Source organism: Zophobas morio, unplaced genomic scaffold (genome assembly GCF_036711695.1).
Source record: "Zophobas morio isolate AGI-343-1 ecotype UQ-CSIRO unplaced genomic scaffold, CSIRO_AGI_Zmor_V1 ptg000005l, whole genome shotgun sequence".
In the NCBI taxonomy this organism is placed as follows: Eukaryota; Metazoa; Arthropoda; class Insecta; order Coleoptera; family Tenebrionidae; genus Zophobas; species Zophobas morio.
In genome coordinates, this window is record NW_026972110.1 from 6,162,005 (window position 1) to 6,188,342 (window position 26,338).

Below are 26,338 nucleotides of genomic sequence, written 5' to 3' on the forward strand. Positions count from 1 at the left end.
CGCGTATGGAAACGTATCCAAGGCTCCATCCACTCCTTCATTAGATCAATGAGACTGACCGCTTCCGACGGTGGTTTCTAATTAAAGAGACACGCGTTCCTTGTGGAGACTTCGCGATCGCTGATTCGAGACTTCCGGAGACCCCCTTCTAGATTTTCTTTTCTCGAACGCCTCCGTCGGCGATGATGAGTCACCGGTCATACTTGAAAACGCATTGACGTTGTACCGGGGCAGACCAATAGGTTTATTTCTTAACAATAAATTCTATAAAGAGTAATATTAAATTGGCCGTCGCTGTTAGACAAAACTACCTAACTCTTTGGTTTATTTGGCTTTACATCAAGGCTTGGTTTCATAAAACCTTGTTTTGTTGTCATCAGTTCAATCTTCACAGGTTCCATCTCTTACTATATCAACCAAACCTCTTATATTAAAAAAAGTAGTAAGCAAATCAACACAAAATCACTACTTATTTAGCTTCATTACCTATTAAAAAGTCCAGGTCTCGCAATCGATTTCGTTTCGTGATGGGTTTTTTTAGCTTATTTATATAAATTACCATAAGTTTTTACTTCCCGAGCGTGCAAAGGAAGTATTGTAATCGAGTTCGTCGGCTGACTCTCTACTTTTGCATTTTCTCGACTTATCATGACCCTTAGAGGACGAAGAAATAGTTCTCCCGTTTCCGTCTGTCTGTCCGTCTGTCCGTTTGTCTGCCGTCCCCCATTTATATTAGACAGATAATCTCAGAAAGTACTGGGCCGATTGTTGTCAAATTTTGTATTTGTACTAGGTATATCATGTAGATTGGAAAAACGCTAACAAAAATTTATCTAATCATCCCCACCACTAATGTGTTGACGTCACCTCAAAATTGTACATAGTAAATGGGTTTTCAATTGTATCAAAATAGCATAGTCTTATACATGTAGTTTATGACTCCGAATTGAGATTTTACCCGAAACGTCCAGATTTTTGGAAAAAAATCAAAATTAGGAAACAACATTTTGACATTTAATTTGGAATCTGCAAAACTGAATGCTTTGAAATCTTGCACATGGTTTACAGTTATGATAAGCATGATAAGTTTTTATTCAAAATATATTTACTTGTCCCCTCCAAAAAATTGATGACATCACCTCAAAAGTTTCCCGAATAAATCCTATCCAAAGTGTGGAAAATATGATGAGTCTGTGATTGTAATTTATCATTCCATTCATATTTTTTGGATTTGCATTTGTGACTCAAAAAAATTAACGAATCGGTCAATTTATTATTGATCAAATCAAGCACGAGCTACCCCATTTTCTAGAAAATGTGGGAATACGCTCGTCTTTATAACAATAAAATAACGATAAGGTAAGAATTATAATAATAACATTCAGAATATTTTGTTCAATTGAGGCTTATGAATAATTTTAGTCATCTGTTTTGGGGCGATAAACTCATTCAAATCAAACAAATGTCTACGTAACATTCTTCCATGTATGTATTCCCGTTGATAATATGCTGTAAATACATTTTTTGCACTCATAACCTTTTTTGATGACCTTGGCGCATTCAACAGCACGCGGGACGTCGAATATCACGCACGGTAACCTAGCCCAAAAACGTCAAATTGCGAAGTGTTTACGACGTCGTTGTTTATAAATAAAGCTGGGCGGTCGAGATTTATTCATCCTATTTACCCGTCTGAAGTGCGGCCGGTGCATCCTTGCCTTACTCGCTTCTGGCTTTCCAATTGTGCATCATATTTAATAATTTACAGCGAGAGCGACACTTGAAAATTATTAAAAGTAATATTATTATCATTATAATAATAGATTTTAAAATCATCAACTTAGTTTTCTCATATTTTCTTGGCGATGCGTAACATCGGTTGCGAGCCACTGGCCTGCAGTGGTCCATACACAGCGCATAAATTTCAACCGCCTAGCCCTATTTTTTTAGTATTCGCCGCTTACTCTGGTGAATCAGCTGGGTACGTGCTTAATAGTCACTTTATTTGGATGTATAGGTATACGATATATAGCCCCTAGAAAACGTAAGGTATTTCTAGGGGCTATAATACGATACATGTACTGATAATATATTTTGTCCCGTTGATTACCTGAATTGTCGGTACCTGTATTTATTGACTGCGCAGGGGCTGCAGGAGTTATTTACGCCACTGCATAACATGCTTCTTTACTTGTACATTAACAGTATACAGTATCATACATTTCTTTATTATAAAGGGTTATCAAAAAAGAGTGAATAAAAATAGCAAAATACAATAGTAAGTATTATTTTTCTAAGAAGCTGTATTTGTTCTACTGTACTTTAGAAGCGAGGAAAGTTCTGTTTAAATAACTTTAGACGATTATTTTGAACTATATGTACAGTAGGGTATCTATATGCAATGATCCAATAGTTCAGTTGGAACAGCAATCTTCCTTCAAGTAATCATATGCACATCTACTAAAACTTGACAAATAATGTGAACACTATAATCGCCCATTGTTTTTACTTTACATGGTTTTCATTTTCTTAAATTCGTCAAATGTTAAATGAATTGTATTTAATTAAGTGTCTATTATTTGTTAAGAGGTACATTGCTGAAACAGCAATTTTGAGAAGAACTGATTTTATTATTACATCATGCACTGGGCGTTGCTCCTTTTTTCACTGGGCAACACACTCCAGCGTATCTAAAATTAAAAGTGAATATTGATAATAGTTTCATTATTATACAAAGAAGATTTCTTACTTATTCAATGGACAGAAGTATTTTAGGTAAACGTTGATGTCTGTAAGAAGCGTAAACACTTCCGGGCAATCAAATATAATTGTACAAATACCAGTAGTATTCTTAGGAGTTGAGGGACAGCTGGGCCGAGTAGTTACTACACTTTTTTGTCCTAGCTGGAATGAACCTGATTCCACAACCAATCAGTCACAATAGAATATAAATGACAAATTTAAACAAAAACGAAGCAGCTCTGAAATTTACCTTGGGATGTTATAATGCTTTGGTTATTTTTCTTGAGATCCTCGAGCCATTGCGGAAGGGTTTCTAAAAATGTTATTGATATGTATAAATTGAGTATAAAGTGATAGCTGAATTGTGTAATAGAAATAAGCTATAAGTTTATTTACCACTCTGTGTCAACGATGTATCAGTAGTTGTCGATGTAGAAAGCCTGGTGTGCCCGATGCGAGATCGTCTTCGTGGATGAGATGGAGGTCCTAAATATAGACGTTAAATTTGAAATTACTTTGTTACCTTTTGTATTTTTTTAGAAACATATTCTTTTAGTTCATAGTGCTAACAACGGCGACAATGTAGTTAACTAAATCATAAAGGTTAACTTACGTATATACATAAGTCAGTAACACCAGAATTTTGTTTTATAGATCTATAAAAGATTGTGAAAAAGTTTCGGCAGTTTCAATGCAGATTATTGTTAAAATTTAGTAAAATGTAAAATATGCTAATGTACTTACTTCGTCGACTTGAAGCTGTGTGATGACGAGCTGAAAAAAATATTTTTAGATCTTATGGTTTAGGTATATTATTAAAAAAAGAAAAAAATATGACAGTCAAATGATAGTAGGGAAGGTAAACTTGTAAATTCATATTAGACAAACACAACATTTTAAAATGTATCTTTTACATAATTTTGAAGTTCTTAGACGGATGTATGGGTCCTGATTTTCTAGAATCATTTAATAGACATAAGATTTCAAAAGATTCTTGATAAAATTAATGTTTCAAATATGTAGGAATCTTATTGATCATTTGGTGTGCTATAAAATGATTATCCCCACAACATCGAAAACAGACAAAATATTTGTCGAAGTGTTTATCTAGACAAAGCTAAAAGTTTAAAATAGATGTTATATTATTTAACACGTATATTTTGCTTATAATGTTGTATTATTTTGCCAGAAGCAAATATAATCTTAATAAGATCGTTTCGTTTTCTTTTTTTTTTTGTATTTACATTAATAGAAACAGTCCTGTTGACAAAACGCTTACAAGTTTACCAACACTTTGATATCTATCTTTTGAGGCGAATATTTTATAACTGCTTGAACTGTAATTTTTGTCCATATACTTACGACCGAATCTTCTGGACATCGGCGAAAATTCACCTGAAAAGTTTTTTTTATTAAATATTTATTCACACTTAAAGAATAAAACGAACAAAGAGAATGTAGATATATCGTCCAGGGGCGGCTGGTGCCGGGGGGCGAAAGGGCGAGTGCCCCCCCCCCCCCAATTTAGAACGTCTACAAACACATTGGACATACCAAAATAGTAATTTTCAATATTTAAAAAATTATACTTAAATTTGTATTATAATTATCAAAACTAATTTTTTATCTCGCTCCACTTATATAAAATGTATCAAAACTAACATTAACTTACATCTAAAGACGTTGTGACTTGTTGGATATCATATGATATGTTGAAGTACTGATGATAGCCGGAGACCGAATCATGGCTGATTTAGACGTTTTGTTTACACCGTTGCCATGGAAACCTAGCGTCCATGTGCGATATTTGAATGGAATTGGGTCCAGTATAGATAGTGCCCAGAAGCAGTAACTCGATTGCTTTTAATTTTCATGCTGCGCGAATGAAATTGTTTGATTTTAAATAAAAATAATGAATTCGGTTGAATATTTCGTCCTCTGTGTAAAATTTTAATGAACAATTTACGGAGAGCCCGGATTTATTAATAAAAAATTATTCATGGCAAAACGACAGACTTTCATAGATATTTTAATAGACGTAACACGTATGACAAATATTATGGGGAAATCTTCTCGATAATACAGACATTCGGAAACGACTACACACCGTCCATATTAATAATATTCGGGCACATAACGCAAGGGTGGACAAAAATCGCCATACATATGTATATTATGCCGATTGATTATATGCATAAAATTTTGTGGAGTGTTTGAACTTGTTTTACGTGGACACAAAATCCAGGTATATTTCGAGGTCTGATTAATCCAACGACTGACGTTTTTAAAGAAACGTTTAAAACTGTCCAAAATTAACTTTTAGATGCCTTCAACGTAAAATTTTGACCGAAGGCAAAAAGGTGTATGTACAAATACTTTTTTGCTTTTATTGAATGTATTTTTGTATTTATTTCCGTCACACAATTTTGTCTATTAATTGGTAATAACAACCTGTTCAATCTTCATATTTAATTCATCAATCAAATTGTGTCCTCCCATTTCAAAAGGTCACGAGCCGCCACTGATATCGTCTACATTAAACCCGTCAGATTTGAGTGATTTACCGCAAAAGTTAGCAGCTTCGGCTAAACATCTAGCTGCGATGATATTAATCCACCATGGAATTGGGAATGACAAAAATTACTTAAATTCGACGGGATCCTTTGTCGCTTTGAGATAACTTGAAACTTTAATCAAAGGTTCTTATTCCTGTGGGCCGACTATACAAGAGTGCAAAAAGTCCCGGAACGGTTATATATGATATCGTGGTAATTTGAATTTTTGTATGCATATGTATATGATAAAAAAGTGAAAGTGTCATCAGTATTTTTTTTTATTTTATGTTTATTAAGAATTTACTGACGATATTTTTGCTTTTTTCCCACTTTCGTTTTAGCCTGAAATGTACTTAAATTGTTTTGAAAATGAAGATCAAAATTACAATTATCAAGGATAAATATACAGTTCCGGCTAAATCGGAAGGAATAAAAATGAAAATATCATTAGTAAATTATTTTATTCTAACCACACATATTTTTAAACAAGCCTATTTTCAAATAACGGAAATAAATGGCTGAATTTTCTGGGACTTTTTTATATTTGCACATCTCACGAAATTTGCTAATTCAATCTAAGAAAATATATGTTCCCGGATACTTATAATTTTAATATTTAAAATTATAGGAATTGTAAAGATCTCAGAAAAATAGTTGGTAAGTGTAACACAATCGTTACTTCTTGTTTAAAATCGCATCGTTGAGAACTTACTAATATCATCATCATCCGTCCACATGTAGTTGTTGAATGAATAACCCGGTCCGAGTGAATAACTCGGCCTCACTGAAACAATCAATACATATATGTACCTATTGTATCACAATTATTGTAAGATATTTTAAGTATAGTGTGTTAATAAATGATTTATTAAACATCTATAGTGGACTATGAAATTCATTTATTAATGTACCGCTCCATTTGATTTTTTGTTGGACTAATTAATCTGTCAACTATATAGTTAAATTACAAAGGGTACGGAAAAATGTGAACTCTAGAAGAATAGTTATTTATTATAGAAGCCTATTTTCGGCCTGGACACGAAATTGATGGAGGATGTCAATACTCAACTTTTACTGCCAGAAGCGATAATTTTTTGGTCGTATTCACGGCCCTCTAGATGTAAATCATTTATTAACACCCTGTATTAACTCCAACGAGAACATGAGTCGATGTTTAACGGTGTTTCATAGAAGTTTTTTCTTCTTTTATCGATATGCAAAAACTCCAAGAAACACTTTATTTAGCAAAGCAAAAGAGCACAAATTTTGCATATTAACCCAATTATTATGAGAACGATAACTGAAATCATGTTTATTTATTGGTAACAGAAAGTTTTTTTTAGTGAATTTGTTGTCTAAAATAATTGTTATTACAGCTGAATATCGGAACTGCATACAGAATTCTAAAGAACAAAATTTTCGATAACTGTAAGGTTTCAAAATATCTAGATGAATACATAAAAAACGTACTATGTGCTATATGTAGGTGATATCTCGTTTCTCCATCACTGCTTTGAAGGGTAAGGAGATTATGTAAAACGTTGGGACTTCTGCTCTGACCCAAATGTTTCCCTTTTTCAGTATAACTTAAATAGGGCGTGCTTAAATAAATAAAACTTTACAAAACAAAATTTCCTAATTTTTCGAAAAAAGGGGAGGGAAGTTGTGTCTAAATAACCTTACACCATTTTGTTCTCTTTGAAAAGCCTGACGAAACAATGGAATAATAATACTACTATTATTTAATATTAAGTATTGATGATATTCCTAAGATATAAATATTATCACCAATTTATATTTAAGTATTTTGTACGGTACATGGGTAAATGAAGGTAAATGAAATCTTATACTTATTTCATAATTTCATGTTTTTGTATTGCCAAAACTAATTCAGATACTTACTATTGTAGAATATAGCGGAATTCTGACGCCTCGCAAACCCACGTGCTGCTGAAATAAAAATAAAACTATGAAAAGAAAAATGGTAAGAGTTTTAAAGAGTTTAGACAATCCAGTCTTAAGCTTGACAAAATCGCCTCAATAAACCTGTCTATAAATGATGGCCATCAATGGTAACTCTGGTACTTCTTTCATTAATTATTTTCCTCGAACACATTATTATAAGTACCAAAATCATTTATGGACACGTTGCAACATTCGTCAACGTTTTAATGATGTTTAAATTAATTTTGATGTCAATATAAGGAAACACATGTCAAAATGTTACTGCGTCTTATAACTTGTAGCCCTCGGAACACACATTTTTTAAATGCCATCATTATTACAACAAAGCACGGTTGTCACAAAGTAAATAGCAATCATATTAAACACGTGTTGCAAAATAAAGTACCTGCATGTTTTTATAGGTTTAGAGCTAATTTCAAATTTACTTTCTAAATTAAAAAAAAATAAAAATTTAAATTATTACAGTGCTAGATTATTGCTTCAATGGAGTTGGCATGTTTGCTGTGGATTGTTGACAATTTAACTGTCAAGCAACACTAACTATAACTGTCAAGCAACACGAACTATTTACCACAATTTAACACTTCAATAACTGTCTAGTCTAATTGCTGGTTCAACCACAGACTACAGTTCAACTGTCACTACAGTCAGTCTTGTTGCTTCTTTAACTGTTTGCCGTTACTAGATTAATTGTCTGTTATTTAGAGTGACTGTACAGTTAAACTGTTTATGGCAGAAAATTTCAACATCCTAGTGACTTTCTCTGTGCAAATAAAATGTTTTTTTGTGGAATTGGTGTTATGAGTTCTGCACCATGTACAATATATATTTACTTTTTCCGTTAAAACACCCCAACCAAACCCAGATACACAAATACAAGGCTAAGTGGAAATCAAACCCGAGACCGGTGGTCCGGTGGTGTGACGGTCAAGCATAATAAATGTTAACATGATCACCAGGGCCCCAGTTAACGTTTTGATCCATAGTAAGTAACTGAATGTAAAACTTGATTGGTCTTTAGAATCCTTCCTATAATCTAAAAGGTAGTGACCGATTTACTCTGTATAATTGGCAGTTAGCAGTCATTAAAATTTGTGGATAAAGTCTTGTATACCTACTGAATAAGGAATGCCTATTCTGATAACCCTTACCGTGAAATTAATAACACAAAGAAAAAAACAAAATTTACACAAGTTTTTATGATTCATAGTTTCTGCAAAATCCACAAGTAAATTCTGTCATGTGTTTCAAAGTGGATTTTTTCTTTGAATTGCCCTTTACGTAGTTTACAGTATATTCTGTAAACGTAAAAACTTCTTTGGAAATTATTTTAATAATTCAATCAGTCGATTAAAATCATAAGCATCTGCATTAAATTTTATGTGTGTGCTTTTAACCTTTAGCATTTAGCATACAAATAGTAATTTATTAAGAATAACCAACACCTTTACTTACAATATGGATTTCTGAAAAGTCCAGACCCTGGTGGTACTGTAATGAGAAAACATTATACAGATTTATTGTAGATATTTACCTTAATGTTATCATGTTTATTTATTTTCATAAACTGTTGAACCTAGATTCGACAATGACTTTACAATTACTTACAGTTCTTGAACCAAAAAGTACGTAGGTATCAAACTGTCTAGAAATTTATAATTAACAGAAAATTCATAATGCGACAAACATTCTTTTTGTGTGTTTTTTTAAATGTCAAATACATATTTTTAAATAAATACTTACAGTGACTAGGGCTCCCCGGTAATGACAAGCTAAAAGGTTCTGATGCTGTAATAAAAGTGTTAAATTTGGTGCTTTATTTAATTTTTCCATGACTTACATGACTTTGCTGCTGCGGTTTCACTGTCGACTGCCTCTGTTTGATTTGGTTTAACTACAACTAAGGAACTCACAGACGTAACGAAGGAATATTTCAAAGCCAAATCGAGTGCTTTCTTTGTAAGTTCAGTTTTGTTGTCTACTGTTTCTCTTTGTTTCAGAATTTGTTGTACAGTCAAATACGCCCAAAGTCTTTCTATTGGACTAACAGGTTCTGTAAGAGTAGTGTTAAAAATCATAGGTCCCGTAGTACAGGTACCATAAACCTGAGGCAAGAGATCGGAATTTTCTCCTAAAAGAGAAGAGAATCAAAGACAATATAAAGTTTTCTGTATCTACCTGTTTTTCCAGCTACAACTAATTCAGAACCTTTAAAAAGAATTGGATAACGAACGTTGGTCACATCTGACACACTATCCATATATTTAAAGGTAATATTGCTCATTAAAGGTGACGAAATTGTACTGTAAAAATCCTGCAATTGTAAGGAAGCGTCAGCTGCCTCGTAAATATGTCTTGACAATCCTAAATTTTGCGAAGATAACCTTTGTAAGAAATTTTTATCCGCCTCAGAACCAAAAGAAAGAGAAAAAATTGGCGCACGGCTTGTACCTGAATTTAGTTTGGTTACCTAAAATGTTACACTTATTATTTTAACAAGATGTCTCCAATGTTATGTTACTGTATTGGTAATTTCATCCCGAGAATCCATTCCAACATTCGGTAGACCATCTGTTAAAAATATAAGTATTGGCTGATATTTATTGGGAGTATTTTCTTGTGTTCTTTTGATCAAGAACAAACCTATTTCTAAACCAGCTATTATATTAGTAAGACCCATGTCGGATTTGTTCTTCACTATATTTTTGGCTTTTTTTTATATTTCTGTTAGTAGCTTTTGCCGCTTGCGGTAAATTGGCTTCCTAAACTCATTCTTTAGTCTTGTGTTTTAAACATTAAAAAAATACCTTCAAATGTTGTTCAAGGAATCCGTACTCTCGTGAAATCATGTGTACGGGAACAAATTTATTCTCTGCAAAATTCCACACAGAAGCGTCGTCAGCGAATCGTACTATGTTGAATAAATCTTGTGATTTTAGTTGTGGCAAAATGTTTTGCATTGCTTCAATCAGTTGATCCATCTTTCTTCCAGTCATACTAGCACTATGATCTAATACAAAGACCACATGTTTTGGTAAGGATTCCAGTTCCGAAGGTGCAAAAAAATGTACAAAATATCCATCTCTAACCAGGATCTTTCAAAGAAAAGTTTTAATAACTTGCTTAGACATAATGAAGTGGCAGAGTTGTAAAATATATACTTTTAACTATCACATAACATGAATAATGCCTTTAAAAAATGTAGATAATATAACTATAATAATAATTCTAAGTTATTTGACAGTTGAAATAAAACAATCTGTAGACTAAAAAATACGCACCTCTCCTCCCTGAGGATCTCTTTCTACGTCATACTGAACTATAAATTGACCAGCTAATCCATTTTCTTTGTTACCACCGAGATTTTCAGCGAATGTTTTTTGTTGGTTAATGTCAGGACTAAATTTTACAACCGCAGAATTATTGTTAATAACATCTATCTGTGCGGAAGGATTCAAATTTTCATCGTTTTTGCTTATTTCATTGCCGGTTCTTAAAGAAGGGGTTTTTACATATGTGAGAGGTCTACTTTCATTAATGTAAACCTTGAATTAATTACACAAAATTTATCATTTACAGCAATAAATTTTAAATTTTACAGTACCTGAACTCCAAGATCTTTAACAACTTGACCTGGATGAACATTTATGACAAGTTCATATTGTCCAATCCGACGCTGTAGAAGTTCTTCATAAACAAGTCTAAATATTGTTTTACTTTCTGGTTCTATATTCACTGATACTGTAAATGTTTTGGAATCTCTTGCACTCAATTCAACGTGAGCTGCACTTTGACCACTTGATACAGCCTGTTGAGGTAAATAATTGAGTACTGGGTGTAACTAGGTACTAAGTTTTTTTTTCTACTCCCACATAGTAATCCATGAATTACGAACTGTCTAGCCTCATAGTAAAACCATAGTTACACCCACTGGCATGTAATGAATGAACAGGCACGTAATATATATATATTACGTGCCTGTTTGGGTAGTTTCCATAGCAACTATAAATATTTGCTTTCCCAAAAAAAAATTCTTCTGAAAGTGATCCTTCATTATAGATCGTAGAAAAAGTATATGACACAACTCTGGTGGTAAGCTAATTACGAACTCATATTACATCACTCGCTCGCTACGCTCGCTCGTGTGTAAACTTCGTTCGTAATTAGCTTCTTACCACCCTCGATATGTAATATACTATTTTAATTCATTTTTAGTAATAAAAAATATTTAAAATTTTACATATATGAATATAAATTGAATAACACGAATAGTTCGTGGTATAGGACACAAAGCATATTCTCCCATTTTTATGAATATATTTGTTTGTTAATCAGGGTCAGGTCTACACTGAAATAAAGTAGTTCTAATAACTGAGTTGAGTTGAAAATGCAACAATCAAAGATAAAGTTTCAAAAATCCATGGCTGTCTTTGATCGTGTTTTCATAGCTCCCTCGGCATAATTTGGTATATTAATCGAATTTTCTGTTAACTGAATCAGTGTGTTAAATTTTTCAAGTACATATAATAAATTTGTTAATATATTTTTATAAACGAACAATGACTTAAATCATGCTTAGCCCTACTAGAAAAAAATAGGATAAACCACACCTTCCTATTAGAATTTTTTTTAACAAGTACCTATTGCAGATTATTATTATTAAGTTAACCAAAGTGAAAGGAGAACAATAATCCTTAAGTACAAACCTCTTGATATATTTTCCTGGCTTCTTCCTTTTCTTTTACATACGCTTTATAAACCTTTCCTTTAATTTCCATTTCAAATTCTGATATAAATGCATTTTCAGGCAATATCACAGAGAATGTTGCTTCTTCTGATTTTTTCATCAAATTTCGTACTTTGCTTCTGATAAGCGTTCTCACATATCGATTGGTCACATTTGCATTTATTTGCATAGAGTATATTTGGGGATTAACTTGAATATTCTATACAATTTAAAATTAGCAATAAAACACTGAAAAACTGAGCTTACGTTTGAGTATGTTGAAGATTCTTCTTTTGTTGAGTCCGTACTTGTTACTACGAAACTGTCATCGCTAACGGTAGAAAACACTGTTTCACTCAAAAAAATTAATAACACAATTATTAAATGTCGATACTTCTATTATGTCTGGGTGTGGGTTCTCATAGATCTCGTTTCCTTTCTATCCACATTTATTACTAAGAGTAAGATTCTACACATTGATCCACCATTACAAAACTAACTATCTCTACCGATCCCGTCCTACGCATGCGCACCTCAACTACCTTCCACCAACCCGGTTAAGGCCCTTTCACACGTACACAACACTTTCCGGCTTTTTATTAAAAACATACATTCATAACCTACCTACTATAACACTTAACGACTTAACCTAAACGTAAACCTATCAGGAGCCTTTCTCGTACGCTCGGATCTTCTAAGTAACCCCCTTGGTGAAAGTATCTCTACTTCGTCTTCGCCGCCTGGCCTTTCCAAAGCCTTATTAGTTTCCGTTAGTATCTTACCGTATTTATCGTAGTACATGGTACTGTGTTTACTAGGGTAACGCAACTGATTTACATGTGCTGTTCTAACTTGACCCCTTAGCTTAATTACATATACGACTGGACTCCTTTGACCAACCACAACAGCTGGTAACCACTTAATATAACTTTTAAAGTGATTCCTATACAACACTTCTTCCCCTTTACAATATTTAGGAACCTCTCTTACGGGCGAATGACGCTTATTACCTACGTTTACAGTTACATGTTGTTCTTTAAGTCTATTGTTTACACTACCATACCTAGGATTTAACGAATTCGCGACATTTCTCACTTTGTAAGAAAAAATCCTGTCATAGGGTGAATCTTTTGTCACCGATGATGGTGTACTATTATATGCAGACGTAAACCTCAGTACTTTCTCATCAATCGTAAACTTTGACAACCGCCTATCCATTAAGTATTTATACAAATATTTTTTTACTATTTGTACGCTACGCTCAGCATATGTATTCGATTGACTATGGTAAGGTGGTGTTTTCGTAATTTTAATATTATCTTCTTTCCCAAACAAGTCAAACTTCCACGAATTAAATGGCGGCCCATTATCACTAACAATTTCGAATGGCAAACCAAAACGTGAACAAAAAATTTGCAAATATTTGATCAATTCCTCTACATTGGTTCGTTTCATAATATGAACATCAATGAACTTGCTATATACATCAACTATGATGAGAAACGTATGTTGCTGAAAATGAAAAAAATCTATATGTATTCTTTCTAGTGGTCTGGATGTACGTTTCCAACCGGATACCACCGGTTCTTTTCTAAAATTACTTGTTTGATCACAAATATCACAATTTTTTACAACCGTTTCTATGTCTACCGTCATATTTTTCCACCAAAAAATACTTCTTGCTGCTAGTTTCATACGAACTATACCCTCATGATCCTTATGCAAAATCTTTAAAATATTTTCTACCTGCGAAGTCGGCACTATTAACCTATCTCCGAAAAATAAACATTTATCCTGAGTACTAATACTATTTCGTAACTTATAATAGTATTGTAACCGATCGCATACTTTATCTTTTGGCCATCCTTCACATGTATACTTATACACTTGTCTCAATAAGGAATCATTTTGTACGGCTCTGGCAATATCCTCTGTACTAATATCAAAATCACTAATTATGCTTAATCTATTAATAGAAATATTCTCTACTCCCGTGGGTACTTCCAAAGGTAATCTAGATAACGCGTCGACATGACACATTTGCTTAGACGGACGATACTTAATTTCATACTCATACATTGATAACAACACTGCCCACCTTTGCAACCGTGATGCCGCCACCACCGATGTACTTTTATTGGGACTAAATATTTCTTGGAGAGCTTGACTATCGGAACATAAGGTGAACTTATTCCCATAAATGTACTTATGAAACGTTTTAACTGCAAACACTATCGCTAAAGCTTCGCGATGTAGTTGTGAATAATTCTTTTCTGCGGGCGATAATGAACTTGACGCAAATAACACGGGTTTCTCTTTACCATTTACGACCTGTGATAACACAGCACCTACCCCATACGGAGACCCATCTGCACAAATTACTATGGGTTTATTTGGATCATATATTTCCAAAAGTTGATTATTGACTAACAGACGTTTACTTTCATCAAAAACTTTTTGACACTTAGCTGTCCATACAAACTTTTCTCCTTTACGTAACAGCTTATACAATTCATGTAATTCACTACTTAAATTAGGCAAAAATTTATGATAATAGTTTAATAATCCTAAATACGCTTGTAATTCAGAGACATTTTTAGGAGGTCTAGCCTCTCGCACAGCTTCCACTTTTGCCTTTTGAGGCTTAATTCCTTGACAGGATATGGTATGACCTAAATAATCAACTGAAGGCTGAAAAAACTTACATTTCTCTATATTGATGCAAACATTGAATTCATTCAAACGTTTTAGCACTAACTCTAATTTTTTCTGGCAATCCTCATAAGAAAAACCTCCTATAAGTATATCATCCAAATAGCAAACTACGTTTGGCAATCCCGACAAAATTTGATCCATTATGCTTTGGAACTGAGAAGGCGCGCTCGCGACACCGTATGTTAGCCTAGTATATCTGAACAATCCTCTCCAGGTGTTAATTGTCAAGTACTCCTGTGATTCCTGTGATAATTCTAATTGCTGATACGCCCCTGATAAATCTAATACACAAAATATTTTACATCCCCCTAAACCAACAAATATCTCATCTACCCTTGGCAATGGATAATGCTGTGTCCTAATATATTTATTAATAGTGACCTTACAATCTACACAAATGCGCAGGGTATTATTACTCTTAGGGACAATTACAATCGGGGACGCCCACCTACTAAAAGATACAGGTTTTATAATTCCCACTTCTAGCATTCTATCTAATTCCTGACTTACTTTTTCTTTCAATTTGAACGGTACTGTATATGCTTTATGAAATATTGGTTTGGCATTCTCCTGCATAACTATATCAGCTTTAAACTGCTTAATGACTGAATTTGAATTCTCGCCGAAAATTCTTGGGTATTTGACTCTGATTTCATTTACAATTTTATTTCTATCATTTAAATTAAAATTACTACCTACTGACTCCTCCTTACTGACAACATTTAACGCATTTCTCCACTCTGGGTACAGACAATCCATCCAGGTGCGCCCTAACAACGGAACTACCGGTTTACTACTGCATATAATGTACATTTCTAAGGGAAACTCTTTTCCCTGACCTAGCTTTCTAACCTTGACAAGAATTTTTCCTACAGTGGAGACCCTATCCCCTGTAACAGACACAAGATTAACATTTGTTTTTACCACCGGACACGACAAAAATTTTTTTCGATACGTATCTTCACTAATTACCGACGCACATGCTCCTGAGTCGACTTCCATTTGTAACCAAATACCTTCAACTTCTATGTTGACTTTCACCGGCTGAACTTTCTCGTTCTGCACTATATTCAGTTCGATGTCTCGTTCTTGACCTCTGTCACACTCCATGTCGTCTGACATCCTTTGAATAACCGTAGATGCTGGATCTCTTCTTCTTCTGGAAGCGCTACTACTACTCAATTGCTCTCTTCCTATACTTCTAGTCAGGCAACATCTAGCTATATGACCCAACTTTCCGCACTTGCGACATTTCCATTCTAAAGCTGGACACTTTTGACTATCATGCCTACGTCCGCATCTTCCGCACAGATCCCACGATCCAGTTCCACGTCTACCTGAAGAATCTTCTCTGATGCGAAATTGATTAAAGACAGTTTCCTTTTGTGTTTGATTTTCGGCCATTTCCCAGTTCACGGCGATCGAACACGCTTTTTCGAAGGTCAACCCCTGTTCTTTCAACAAAATGGCTCTCAGTTGACTGTTTCGCACACCAAAAACTAGCCTATCCCGCAGAGCTTCATTTAAAAATTCACTAAATTTGCACGATTGGGCCCTCGCCTTCAGCTGTACTACGTACTCACTAATGGTTTGATTTTCTACTTGGTCTTCTCTGTGGAATTTGTACCTCTCCGCTATCTCATTTATTTCTGGTGCGAAATGCTGCTTCAATACCTCCACCAACTCCACGTACTTCCTCTCTGCCGGATCTGCCGGGAACACCAATTTCTTCAATATTGAGTACGTCTCTGGTCCGATAAACGTTAAAAGAGACGCTACTTTTTTTGGTTCGGTAACGTCATTCAGCAGAAAAAACTGCTGCAACCTCTCACTCCACTCAGGGAAACTCTCGCCTGGAATATACGGCTCCACACTTCCCAACATCCTCGTCGCCACTTTTATTATGTCTGGGTGTGGGTTCTCATAGATCTCGTTTCCTTTCTATCCACATTTATTACTAAGAGTAAGATTCTACACATTGATCCACCATTACAAAACTAACTATCTCTACCGATCCCGTCCTACGCATGCGCACCTCAACTACCTTCCACCAACCCGGTTAAGGCCCTTTCACACGTACACAACAACTTCATGTTGTACAATTTTAAAACTTTGACTGCAAACAATAACCATATCTCTGCTAATATTTTAAATACATTTTAATTAAGTTCCCCCACTGAATTTACTTGGAATTATTGCAAAATAAGATTTAACAGAAATAAGAGGTCATAGTTTATCATATTTAAATAATAAATTGTTTCAATATTTAAAATATGTAAACATCATTTTATCTTCCTAACAGTAACGGAAATACTAATCCTTGAATTAGCAGGTAAATAATATTCTTAAAACAAATCGTATCGGCGAATTATATACGATTTTCCACCTTTCCAAATTTGTCTTCGGTTGTTCCAGTGAGTTGTGAATTATATTATTATAGTAACAACAAATACATCTATTTAGACTAGTCTGATTGTCCAGAATACCACGCCTTGGGAAGCACCGCAACGCTATGGTCTGCTTCAAAGTTATCAGTCTTCCAAGAGATTTTTAAAATTTGTATATAAATAAAAACAATCACACTGGACAACTTTATGTACAAATAATTGAAATTAATAAAATATCCCAAAAAATGATATAATATTAATAATAATGTTTATTTCCAACGGGTAAGCACCCAATTACAGGAAACAAAAAAAAAAACAATGTAGGCATAATAGTACAAACTGTAGCACTAAGAATAAGGAAAAAAAATATAATGCTGAATTTATAATAAAAAGGCCAGAATATAAATAAAACAATACTCCCTAACTCTCTATATAAGAAATTAAAGCGTTTGATATGTAACTAAAAGGATAATTATTAATGTCACATAAATCACTAATTAAGTTAAAATTATTACACATTAAAACAAATGGTGATCTAGTCATAACATTTGTTCTGTTAGTACTACAACATAACGTAGGGCAACTTCGAGCATTTAACCGAGGAACTAAGAATACAATTTGTCTAGTACTAAGTAAATTGCAGTTAAATCTGCTTAGTAAAACGCCATGATTATATTCTCGAGGAGGGTAAGTCCCATCAACTGGAAATACTACAAATTTGAGAAACTTGTGTTGAACTGACTCCAGTAATTGAATATAAGTAGAATATATAGGAAACCAGATAACAGCGGCATACTCAAGTCCAGAACGTATAAATGAGTAATGCAACGTAAGCAACGATCGAACGTTCGATAACTCAGAAGTTTCTATAAATAAACCCAAACATATTTATTATACCCTCTAGTCGTACACTCTACAATATGATTTTTTAAGAAGAATTTACTATCAAAGACAACGCCTAAGTCCTTATACGTATCCAGTCTAACCAAATTAAATCCTTCAATAGAGTATTCATAAATTATGTTGCTTAGTTTTCTGGAATAAGTAATAATAAAACACTTGTCTTTGTTTAAGAATAATCGGATTTTTATGATCCACGAAGTTAACAGATCGAAATTGTGCTGCAAGATTTCGCAATCTCGAAGGGTACTAATAGATAAGAAAACTTTGAGATCATCGGCGTACAGTAGCTTTTGAGAAGTTAAAGAGTTTACGAACAGCAAAAAAAGCAAGGGGCCAAGATTAGGGTCCAATCTTGGCTAGGGTCCAGCGGGACACGAGACGCAGGACAAAATGACTCGGAAACAAAATTACGGTACTTAGCTGAAAGCTTTCTATTAAATAAGTATGATGCAAGCAACAGGAGCATAGAATCCGAAAATCCGAAATGATGTAGTTTACGAAGTAGTACATAATGATTAATGATCAATCTGATCAAAGGCTTTACGAAAATCTGTGTAGATAACATCTACTTGGTTATTTTGATCAATAGCCTTTGAAACATACTGAGTAAAACAAGACAGATTCGTAAACGTAGATCTTTTCTCCACAAAACCATGCTGGAAGGGCGAGATTAAACTTTTAACCGAAAAATACAAATGTTTATAAACAACAGATTCAAAAATTTTTGAAAAGTTGCAGAGAACACATATTGGTCGGTAATTTTCAATCATAGCCGGATCGCCTTTTTTAAATATTGGAGTAACTGTCGCTTCTTTCCAGATGTCAGGAAAATATGAAGTCTTAACAATAAGGTTAAATAGAGAATGGAGAGGTTTTACAAAAATCGATGCACAGTCTTTTACGATAAAGCTGGGAATGTTATCTATACCTGCTATTAGAGAGTCTTTGGATCGTTTTAACGCTCTAAGTATTTCATCTTCTGTTATGTTCTCAATTTTTATTATAGAGTTGCTCAAATAACCTTTGTTTAAAACACAAGAATAAATAGAGTCAGAAATGACGTATACGTTTTTAAAGAAAGAAGCAAAAGGATTAACAATTTCAGGGCTGAACATAGGACCAAAACCTCTTAGGGTTGGACGTGAGTGACGACTGAACTTCGTTTAAGTATCCGAGATAAGTAGTTGGATTGAATCAAGGACTTGCATTTAGATCTGTGGTATTCTGGTATTTAAAAGCATCTTAAAACTACTGGCTCTTGTACTGTCTGAATTTATTATGAAAAAGCGTTTTCAAACGTAGCATTTTGATAGCCTCTGACTCAAACCACGGGGGATATCGATGATCTTCCTTTTTGAAATTAAACTTAGGGACAGACACCTCAAAGATTTTGTTTAAAACTTGATAATATTCAAAACATGCCGTATTAACATTATTACGTTTTCCAAAAAAGACCAGTCAATAGAAAAAAGCAAATCGTATAATAATTTGAAATTAGCTTTACGAAAATTAAAACAGCTGGAATCTGAATTCATAAAAAAATGACCAGAAGATTTTATTATAAAGTGTAATGAAATATTTAATGCAGGATAGTAGTCATCTTCTGGTACAAGGGGAAGGTCCGACTGTTTTACAGTACGTTAAAGTCACCAAGAACAATGACCTTATCCATATGAGATTCTTCAACAGCACTGAATAAATAGAGAAAGAGCTCATAATCAGTGAGGTTAATTGAAGGAGGAATATAGACAATGAATACATAGAGAGAGAGTCCACATGAAGATTTAATTTTTAGCCCAAGTATGTCTATTATTGGTAAAGTTGACGTGATATGCAATAAATCAATCTGGGAATATACAAATGTATTAAAAAGTGCAATAAGAACTCCACCTCCTTTTGTGACATTAGTTGCAGCAAAATTTCTATCTTTTCTATACACTAAATAATTATCTAAAAATAATTCGCCATTCAATATATCTTCAGAAAGCCAGGTTTCCGATAGTGCGATAAATTCAAAAGAAGAAGAACAAATATTATTATACAAAGTAGGAACTTTTGAACGCAGGCCACGTACATTTTGGTAAAAAAAATGAACATGGGAATCATAATCAGGTGTAGTATTTAATTTAAATGGCGAATTATTATAATAATAATAATTATTATTATTATTATTGGTATCTAAGTTGGTCAACAGGCTTTTGCCCAATTACTGACCAACATAATGCACGTGAACTTAATATAATATATACATATATCAGCGGCTGTCCATCACCACTGTCCCATTTAGGTTATAAGTATTTATACATATTAATTAAGATTAAATTCCTGGTGCTGCCAAACTTCGAAGATCTGCTCTTCTTAACGCAAAAATGTCTGCATCTAATTTCTGTGTTAAGTAGGCACTAACTATTTGATGAACTGGTGACATTGCTAACGCATTTGTTCTAGCTGTCTCTAGATGGAATAAGTTATATGACCGATAATTGAAAGATGGAATCCGTAGGGATATCTTAGATAGCAAATATGGACAGTCGACTTCATAATTCAGAATTTGTGACAAAAATTTAATAGAAAAATATTTCCTTCTCTTAGTTAATGATGGCAGTTGTACATATTGCAATAAATTCTCATGTGGAGCGCCTCTAATAGGATATTCACCGGTGCACCTAAAAATAAAGGTTTTACACAAGCGACGTTGAACTTTTTCAAGTGACCATGCATGTGTATGATAAATTGGCGACCACACCAAGCATGCATATTCAAGTTTCGATCTTACAAAGCTTTTATACAAAATTAACAGCGCTTGTTGATCTTTAAATTGAGTAGTATTACGAATAATAAATCCTAGACTCTTATAGGCTGATGAAATAATCGCTTCGACATGGTTACGGAACGTAAGCTTGTTATCGAAAATAATACCCATATCTTTTACAGTTTCAGACCTTTTAACTATGGTTCCACCAATCACGTAATTAAATTGAAGATATTCAGTTTTTCGTGTATAACTGACAATTCTGCATTTGTCAGAATTTAACTGCATATTACAGTCCCATAAACCCGTTTCAATCATTTGAATATTATACGTTGTAGATTGTTGCAATCTTCTAATGTGAGCACATGCCGATATATTTTCAAATCATCAGCATATAACAGATACCGGACATTCAATTTCTTTGTCAAGTCATCTATATATATTGCAAAAAAAAGTGGACCCAACACCGAGCCTTGTGGGACTCCTGATGTCTGTTTAAAGAAGGACGACTTATAACCCCGATATTGCACAAACTGATGTCTATCCCACAGGTAGGACTTAACTAAAGTTAGAAGATCTAATGAGAATCCAAAAGACTCCATTTTGTAAATCAAAATCTGATGATCCACTCGATCAAAAGCCTTTGACATGTCCATATAGACAACATCTACCTGAATTTGACGGTCAATATTTTCACACAAAAATTGAGTAACAGAAGCAAGGTTTGTAACAGTCGACCGTTTTTCAGTAAAACCGTGCTGATACGGAGAAATCTGGTTCATGACATGTTTATAAGTTCTGTCATACAGGATGAATTCAAACACTTTGCTAAAGTTATTAATGATAGAGATCGGCCGGTAATTTTTGATTTCAGACTGATCGCCATTTTTGAATATGAGACTTATTTTCGTAACTCTCCACTGCATAGGAAAAACACATGTTTTTAGTATAAGATTAAAAATTATTTTAAGCGCAGTTACAAACGAGGCTTTGCAGTCATGAATTAAGAAGGCTGGAATTAAATCAGGACCCGTAGTTTGTTTAGGCTTCAGTTTACTTAAGGCTTTGCAGATTTCAGCATCTGTCACCATATAATTTGCAAAAAGAGTATTGGTATTGATCTGTACATTACTTGGAGGTGAAGACGTGGATGACACTGCAAATGAACTACTGAAATACTGAGCAAATGCATTTACTACTTCTTGAGGTTTTGAAATGATGTTTTCATTATAGTTCATGACATTTGGGATGGATGCAGTATTTTTTAAGTTGCGCACATACGACCAAAAACTTTTGGGGTTAGACTTGATGTCGCTGCTGATTTTAATGATATAATTATCATAAGCTACTTTAATTTCATGCTTAACCTGAGTTCTAAGAGCCTTAAGTTGCTCATAATCTTCAACCCGACAGTATTTTTTCGATCTTATCCATATTTTATGCTTGCATTTAATAAGATGTATAATTCGTGATGTATACCAAACAGGATAGTTTCCTTTAGAACGAGATTTCAGTGGAACATGCCTATCAAGAATGCCATAGAGCTTGTTATAAAAAGTGTCTACAGCCCCATTTACATCGGAGTTGGTACTGAGAAACGACCATTCTACAGAATACAGTTCGGTATATAGAGCCATATAATTCGCTTTTTACTTCCCGAGCGTAAGCAAAGGAAGTATTGTAATCGAGTCCGTCGCCCGACTCTCTACTTTTGCGTTTTCTCGATCTTTCATGACCCCTAGAAGACGAAGAAATAGGTCTCCCATTTCCGTCTGTCTGTCCGTCTGTCCGCCCGTCTGTCCGTCTGTCCGTCTGTCCGTCTGCCGTCCCGGATTTTTATTAGACAGATAATCTCCGAAAGTACTCGACCGATTGTTGTGAAATTTTGTACTTATATTAAGAATATCATGTAGATGGTAAAACGCTAACCAAAATTTGTCTAATCATCCCCACCACTAATGCGATGACGTCACTTCAAAATTGTACATAGTAAATGGGTTTTCAATTGTATAAAATAACATAGTCCTACACATGTAGTTTACAACTCTGAATCGACTTTTCACCCGAAACGTCCAGATTTTTGGAAAAAAAATCAAAATTATAAAACAACATTTTGAAATTTAATTTTTAATCTGCTAACCAGAATGCTTTGAAATGTTGCAGATGTTTTAAGGCTATAAAGAGCATCATAAATCTTTAGTCAAAAAATATTTGCTTATCCCCTCCAAAAACTTGATGACGTCAGCTCAAAAGTTTGTGGAATAAATCATATCTAAAATGTACAAAATATGATGAGTCTGTACTTGTGATCTATCACTCCATTCATATTTTTTGGATTTGCATATACAGGTGACTCAAAAAAATTAATGAATGCGTAAATATATTTTATTGATTTAATCAGGAACTACAAAACCGAATGCTCTGAAATCTTGCAGATGTTTTAAGGTCATAAAGAGCATAATAAATGTTTAGTCAAAATATATTTGCTTATCCCCTCCAAAAACTTGATGACGTCAGCTCGAAAATTTGCCGAATAAACCATATCTAAAATGTACAAAATATGATGAGCCTGTACTTGTCATTTATCACTCCATTCATATTTTTTGGATTTGCATATACAGAGTGTCTCAAAAAAATTAATGAATGCGTAAATATATTTTATTGATTTAATCCGGAACTACAAAACGGAATGCTCTGACATCTTGCACATGTTTTAAGGTTATCAAGAGCATAATAAATGTTTAGTCAAAATATATTTGCTTATCCCCTCCAAAAACTTGATGACGTCAGCTCGAAAATTTGCCGAATAAATCATATCTAAAATGTACAAAATATGATCAGTCTGTACTTGTGATCTATCACTCCATTCATATTTTTTGGATTTGCATATACAGGGTGATTCAAGAAAATAAATGAAAGCGTAAATTTATTTTACTGATTTACTCAGGAACTACAAAACCGAATGCTTCGAAATCTTGAAGATATTTTAAAATTATCATAAGCATGGTAAATTTTTGATCAAAACGTATTTGGTCGTCCCCCCTAAAAAATTTATGACGTCACCACAAAATTTTGCTGAATAAATCCTATCTAAAATGTACAAAATATGGTGAGTCTCTTCTTGTGATTTATCATTCCATTCAAATTTTTTCGATTTGCATATACAGGGTGACTCAAAAAAATTAATGAATGCGTAAATTTATTTTATTGATTTAATCAGGAACTACAAAAGCGAATGCTTTGAAATCTTGCAGATGTTTTAAAGTTATAAAGAGCATAATAAATTTTTAGTCAAAATATATTTGGTTATCTTCTACAAAAAACTGATGACGTCATCTCAAAAGTTTGCCGAATAAATCGTATCTAAAATGTACAAAATATGATGAGTCTGTACTTGTGATTTATCATTCCATTCATATTTTTGGATTTGCATATGCAGGGTGACTCAAAAAAATTAATGAAGGCGTGAATTTATTTTATCGATTTAATCAGGAATTACAAAACCGAATGCTTTGAAATCTTGGGAATATTTTAAAGTTATTATAAGCATGGTAAACTTTTGTTCAAAATGTATTTGTTCATCCCTCCTAAAAAAATTGATGACGTCACCCTTAAATTTTGCTGAATAAATCCTATCTAAAATGCAAAAAATATGATGAGTTTGTACTTGTGATTTATCATTCCATTCATATTTTTTAGATTTTCTTAAGAGGTGGTTCAAAAAAATTAATGAAGTCAATTTATTTTATTGATTAAATTAAAGGCAACACTTATTATTAGTATTACACCCCAACCAACCCAATTTGGTAGACACAAAATTTGTTAAAGGAAAAACTCGGTTGAAACATAAGGGTAGCACGCTTATTTACATCGACTTTAACATTACAGACCTGCATTTGTTTTATGCGTTCACTTGATTCCGCGAATGTGAAATAGACATGTTTATAATCAACCAATTGTGAATTTCACCGTCAAGAATTAAAATAAAACCCAATGTTTTATATAATAAGCGGAAGTCGAAGCAATAAAACCGATGGTCGTTTTGTTTACAGTTTCTCTGTTTGACTCTCACGTATGCTGTTACGCCTGTCATCTTAAATTAAGAATGTTTATACATACACGATTTTCAGTTGCCTCTGATACGTATACGTGAGTAAATTGTTTCGTTATTTTATTGATTATTACAAATCAATATTCAAAACGACCCAATTCATTTTCCCGAAAATTTGAGAATATAATAATTTTATTCTTAGTATTACACTACATCTATCCCAACTGATATACGTGTCCTTGCAAAAATGTTGATGACGTCATCGCAATTTTTTTTTAAATTCCCACTACAAAAATGTAATGAGAAAAAAAACACAATAGGCATGCAGTCGTCAAGTTTCCGACAGCGAGGGAAGTACTGTCTAAACTCTTTAGACCAATTTTTTAAAGTTGTACTCCCGAAGATGGGATATAGAAAAGTTATTATTGTTCGACACCCTATCAAGTACTGTTGATATTTCCAGTGCCGGATGGTGAGTGTCTTCATGCAATATTACTTCAGATGCTTTTATTACTTGACATTTTACATTGCTGAGCAGTAGGTCAAGAATTCTATCATTCATATTCAATACTGTATTATATTGTGTAAGATTAAAGAAGTTTGATAAAGAAATGTAACTACTATACATTGAAGAATTAACAAACTGATGTAAGTTTTGTTGAGACCAATTCACATATTCTGGAATATTAAAGTCTCCCAGTATCATTATAGATGAGCCATATAGTTCTTGAACAGACATTAAAAAATCAAAAAACGCATCGTAATCGCCGGTATTAATAGATGGTGGAATATACACTAAACAGATAAGAAAATGCCTATATCGAACAGAAATTTTTACTAACAGTATATCAATATGTGTAATGTTTTCATCCCTATGGTACATATCACAAATGTTTAACTTAACAGCATCAAAATTTTTTCTAATTGCAAGTAATACCCCTCCGCCTCTCTTAGTTAAACGGGAAGAATGGTTACGGTCGGATCTGAAAACATTATAGCTATCGCCATTAAATATTTCTCCATCTGCTACGCTCTCATTTAGCCATGTCTCCGTAAATGCAATGATATCATAACAAAATGTATGAGAGTATAATAAGATATTGCTCAACTTAGTATTTAGGCCTCTCACATTTTGATAATAACACATTAAATTGAGATCAGAATTATTTTTATGAGATTGACTAATTGATGAGTTTAAGGTCTCACTAGAAGCAGACTTAGAGACAGTGGTAAAAGTTAGTTGCTACGACTCTGATAAACCGAAAACATCAGTTTTTAGTTTTTTAATTAAGTTTTTGTAGAATATACAATGCTCATAATCCCAGCAGGCATAGGAAATTTCTGCAATACCCAGATTATCTCTTGCTTGAATGGTAGAGCAGTTAATGCATTGTAGTTGTTCTTCTGTAGCTTTGCAATCTTTTAATTCATGCACAGCAGAGCATCTCGGACAGGAGACATTTTTCTTGCAGTTCCTAACAGAATGATTGAAGCCGTTACACCTATAGCACCGGATGACATCCACAGCGTCATAAATGTTAC

The 26,338-nt window shown here is 33.5% G+C and overlaps 1 protein-coding gene across 1 annotated transcript; it reads right to left on the minus strand.

The window, feature by feature from the left end:
• Positions 1-2,207: 2,207 nt before the first annotated feature.
• Positions 2,208-10,021, minus strand: LOC135122516 (inter-alpha-trypsin inhibitor heavy chain H3-like). Its single transcript, XM_064046739.1, has 13 exons — positions 9,784-10,021; positions 9,441-9,732; positions 9,103-9,393; positions 9,006-9,050; positions 8,718-8,753; positions 7,200-7,247; positions 6,010-6,081; positions 4,105-4,137; positions 3,487-3,516; positions 3,139-3,228; positions 2,993-3,055; positions 2,750-2,915; positions 2,208-2,690 (listed from the first exon to the last, which is right to left on the minus strand). The coding sequence occupies exons 1-13, from the start codon at positions 9,940-9,942 to the stop codon at positions 2,639-2,641; spliced, it is 1,377 nt and encodes a 458-aa protein (XP_063902809.1). The 5' UTR covers positions 9,943-10,021; the 3' UTR covers positions 2,208-2,638.
• Positions 10,022-26,338: the final 16,317 nt, after the last annotated feature.

Excerpts from the sequence above, each read along its gene's own strand:
- LOC135122516 (XM_064046739.1), bottom strand. The coding sequence starts at position 9,942 with ATGGGTCTTACTAATATAATAGCTGGTTTAGAAATAGGTTTGTTCTTG. Across the intron at positions 9,051-9,102 it reads AACCGCAGCAGCAAAGTCAT|CATCAGAACCTTTTAGCTTG; the intron begins GTAAGTCATGGA and ends CTTTTATTACAG. Across the intron at positions 7,248-8,717 it reads ACTTTTCAGAAATCCATATT|CAGCACGTGGGTTTGCGAGG; the intron begins GTAAGTAAAGGT and ends TTTTTATTTCAG.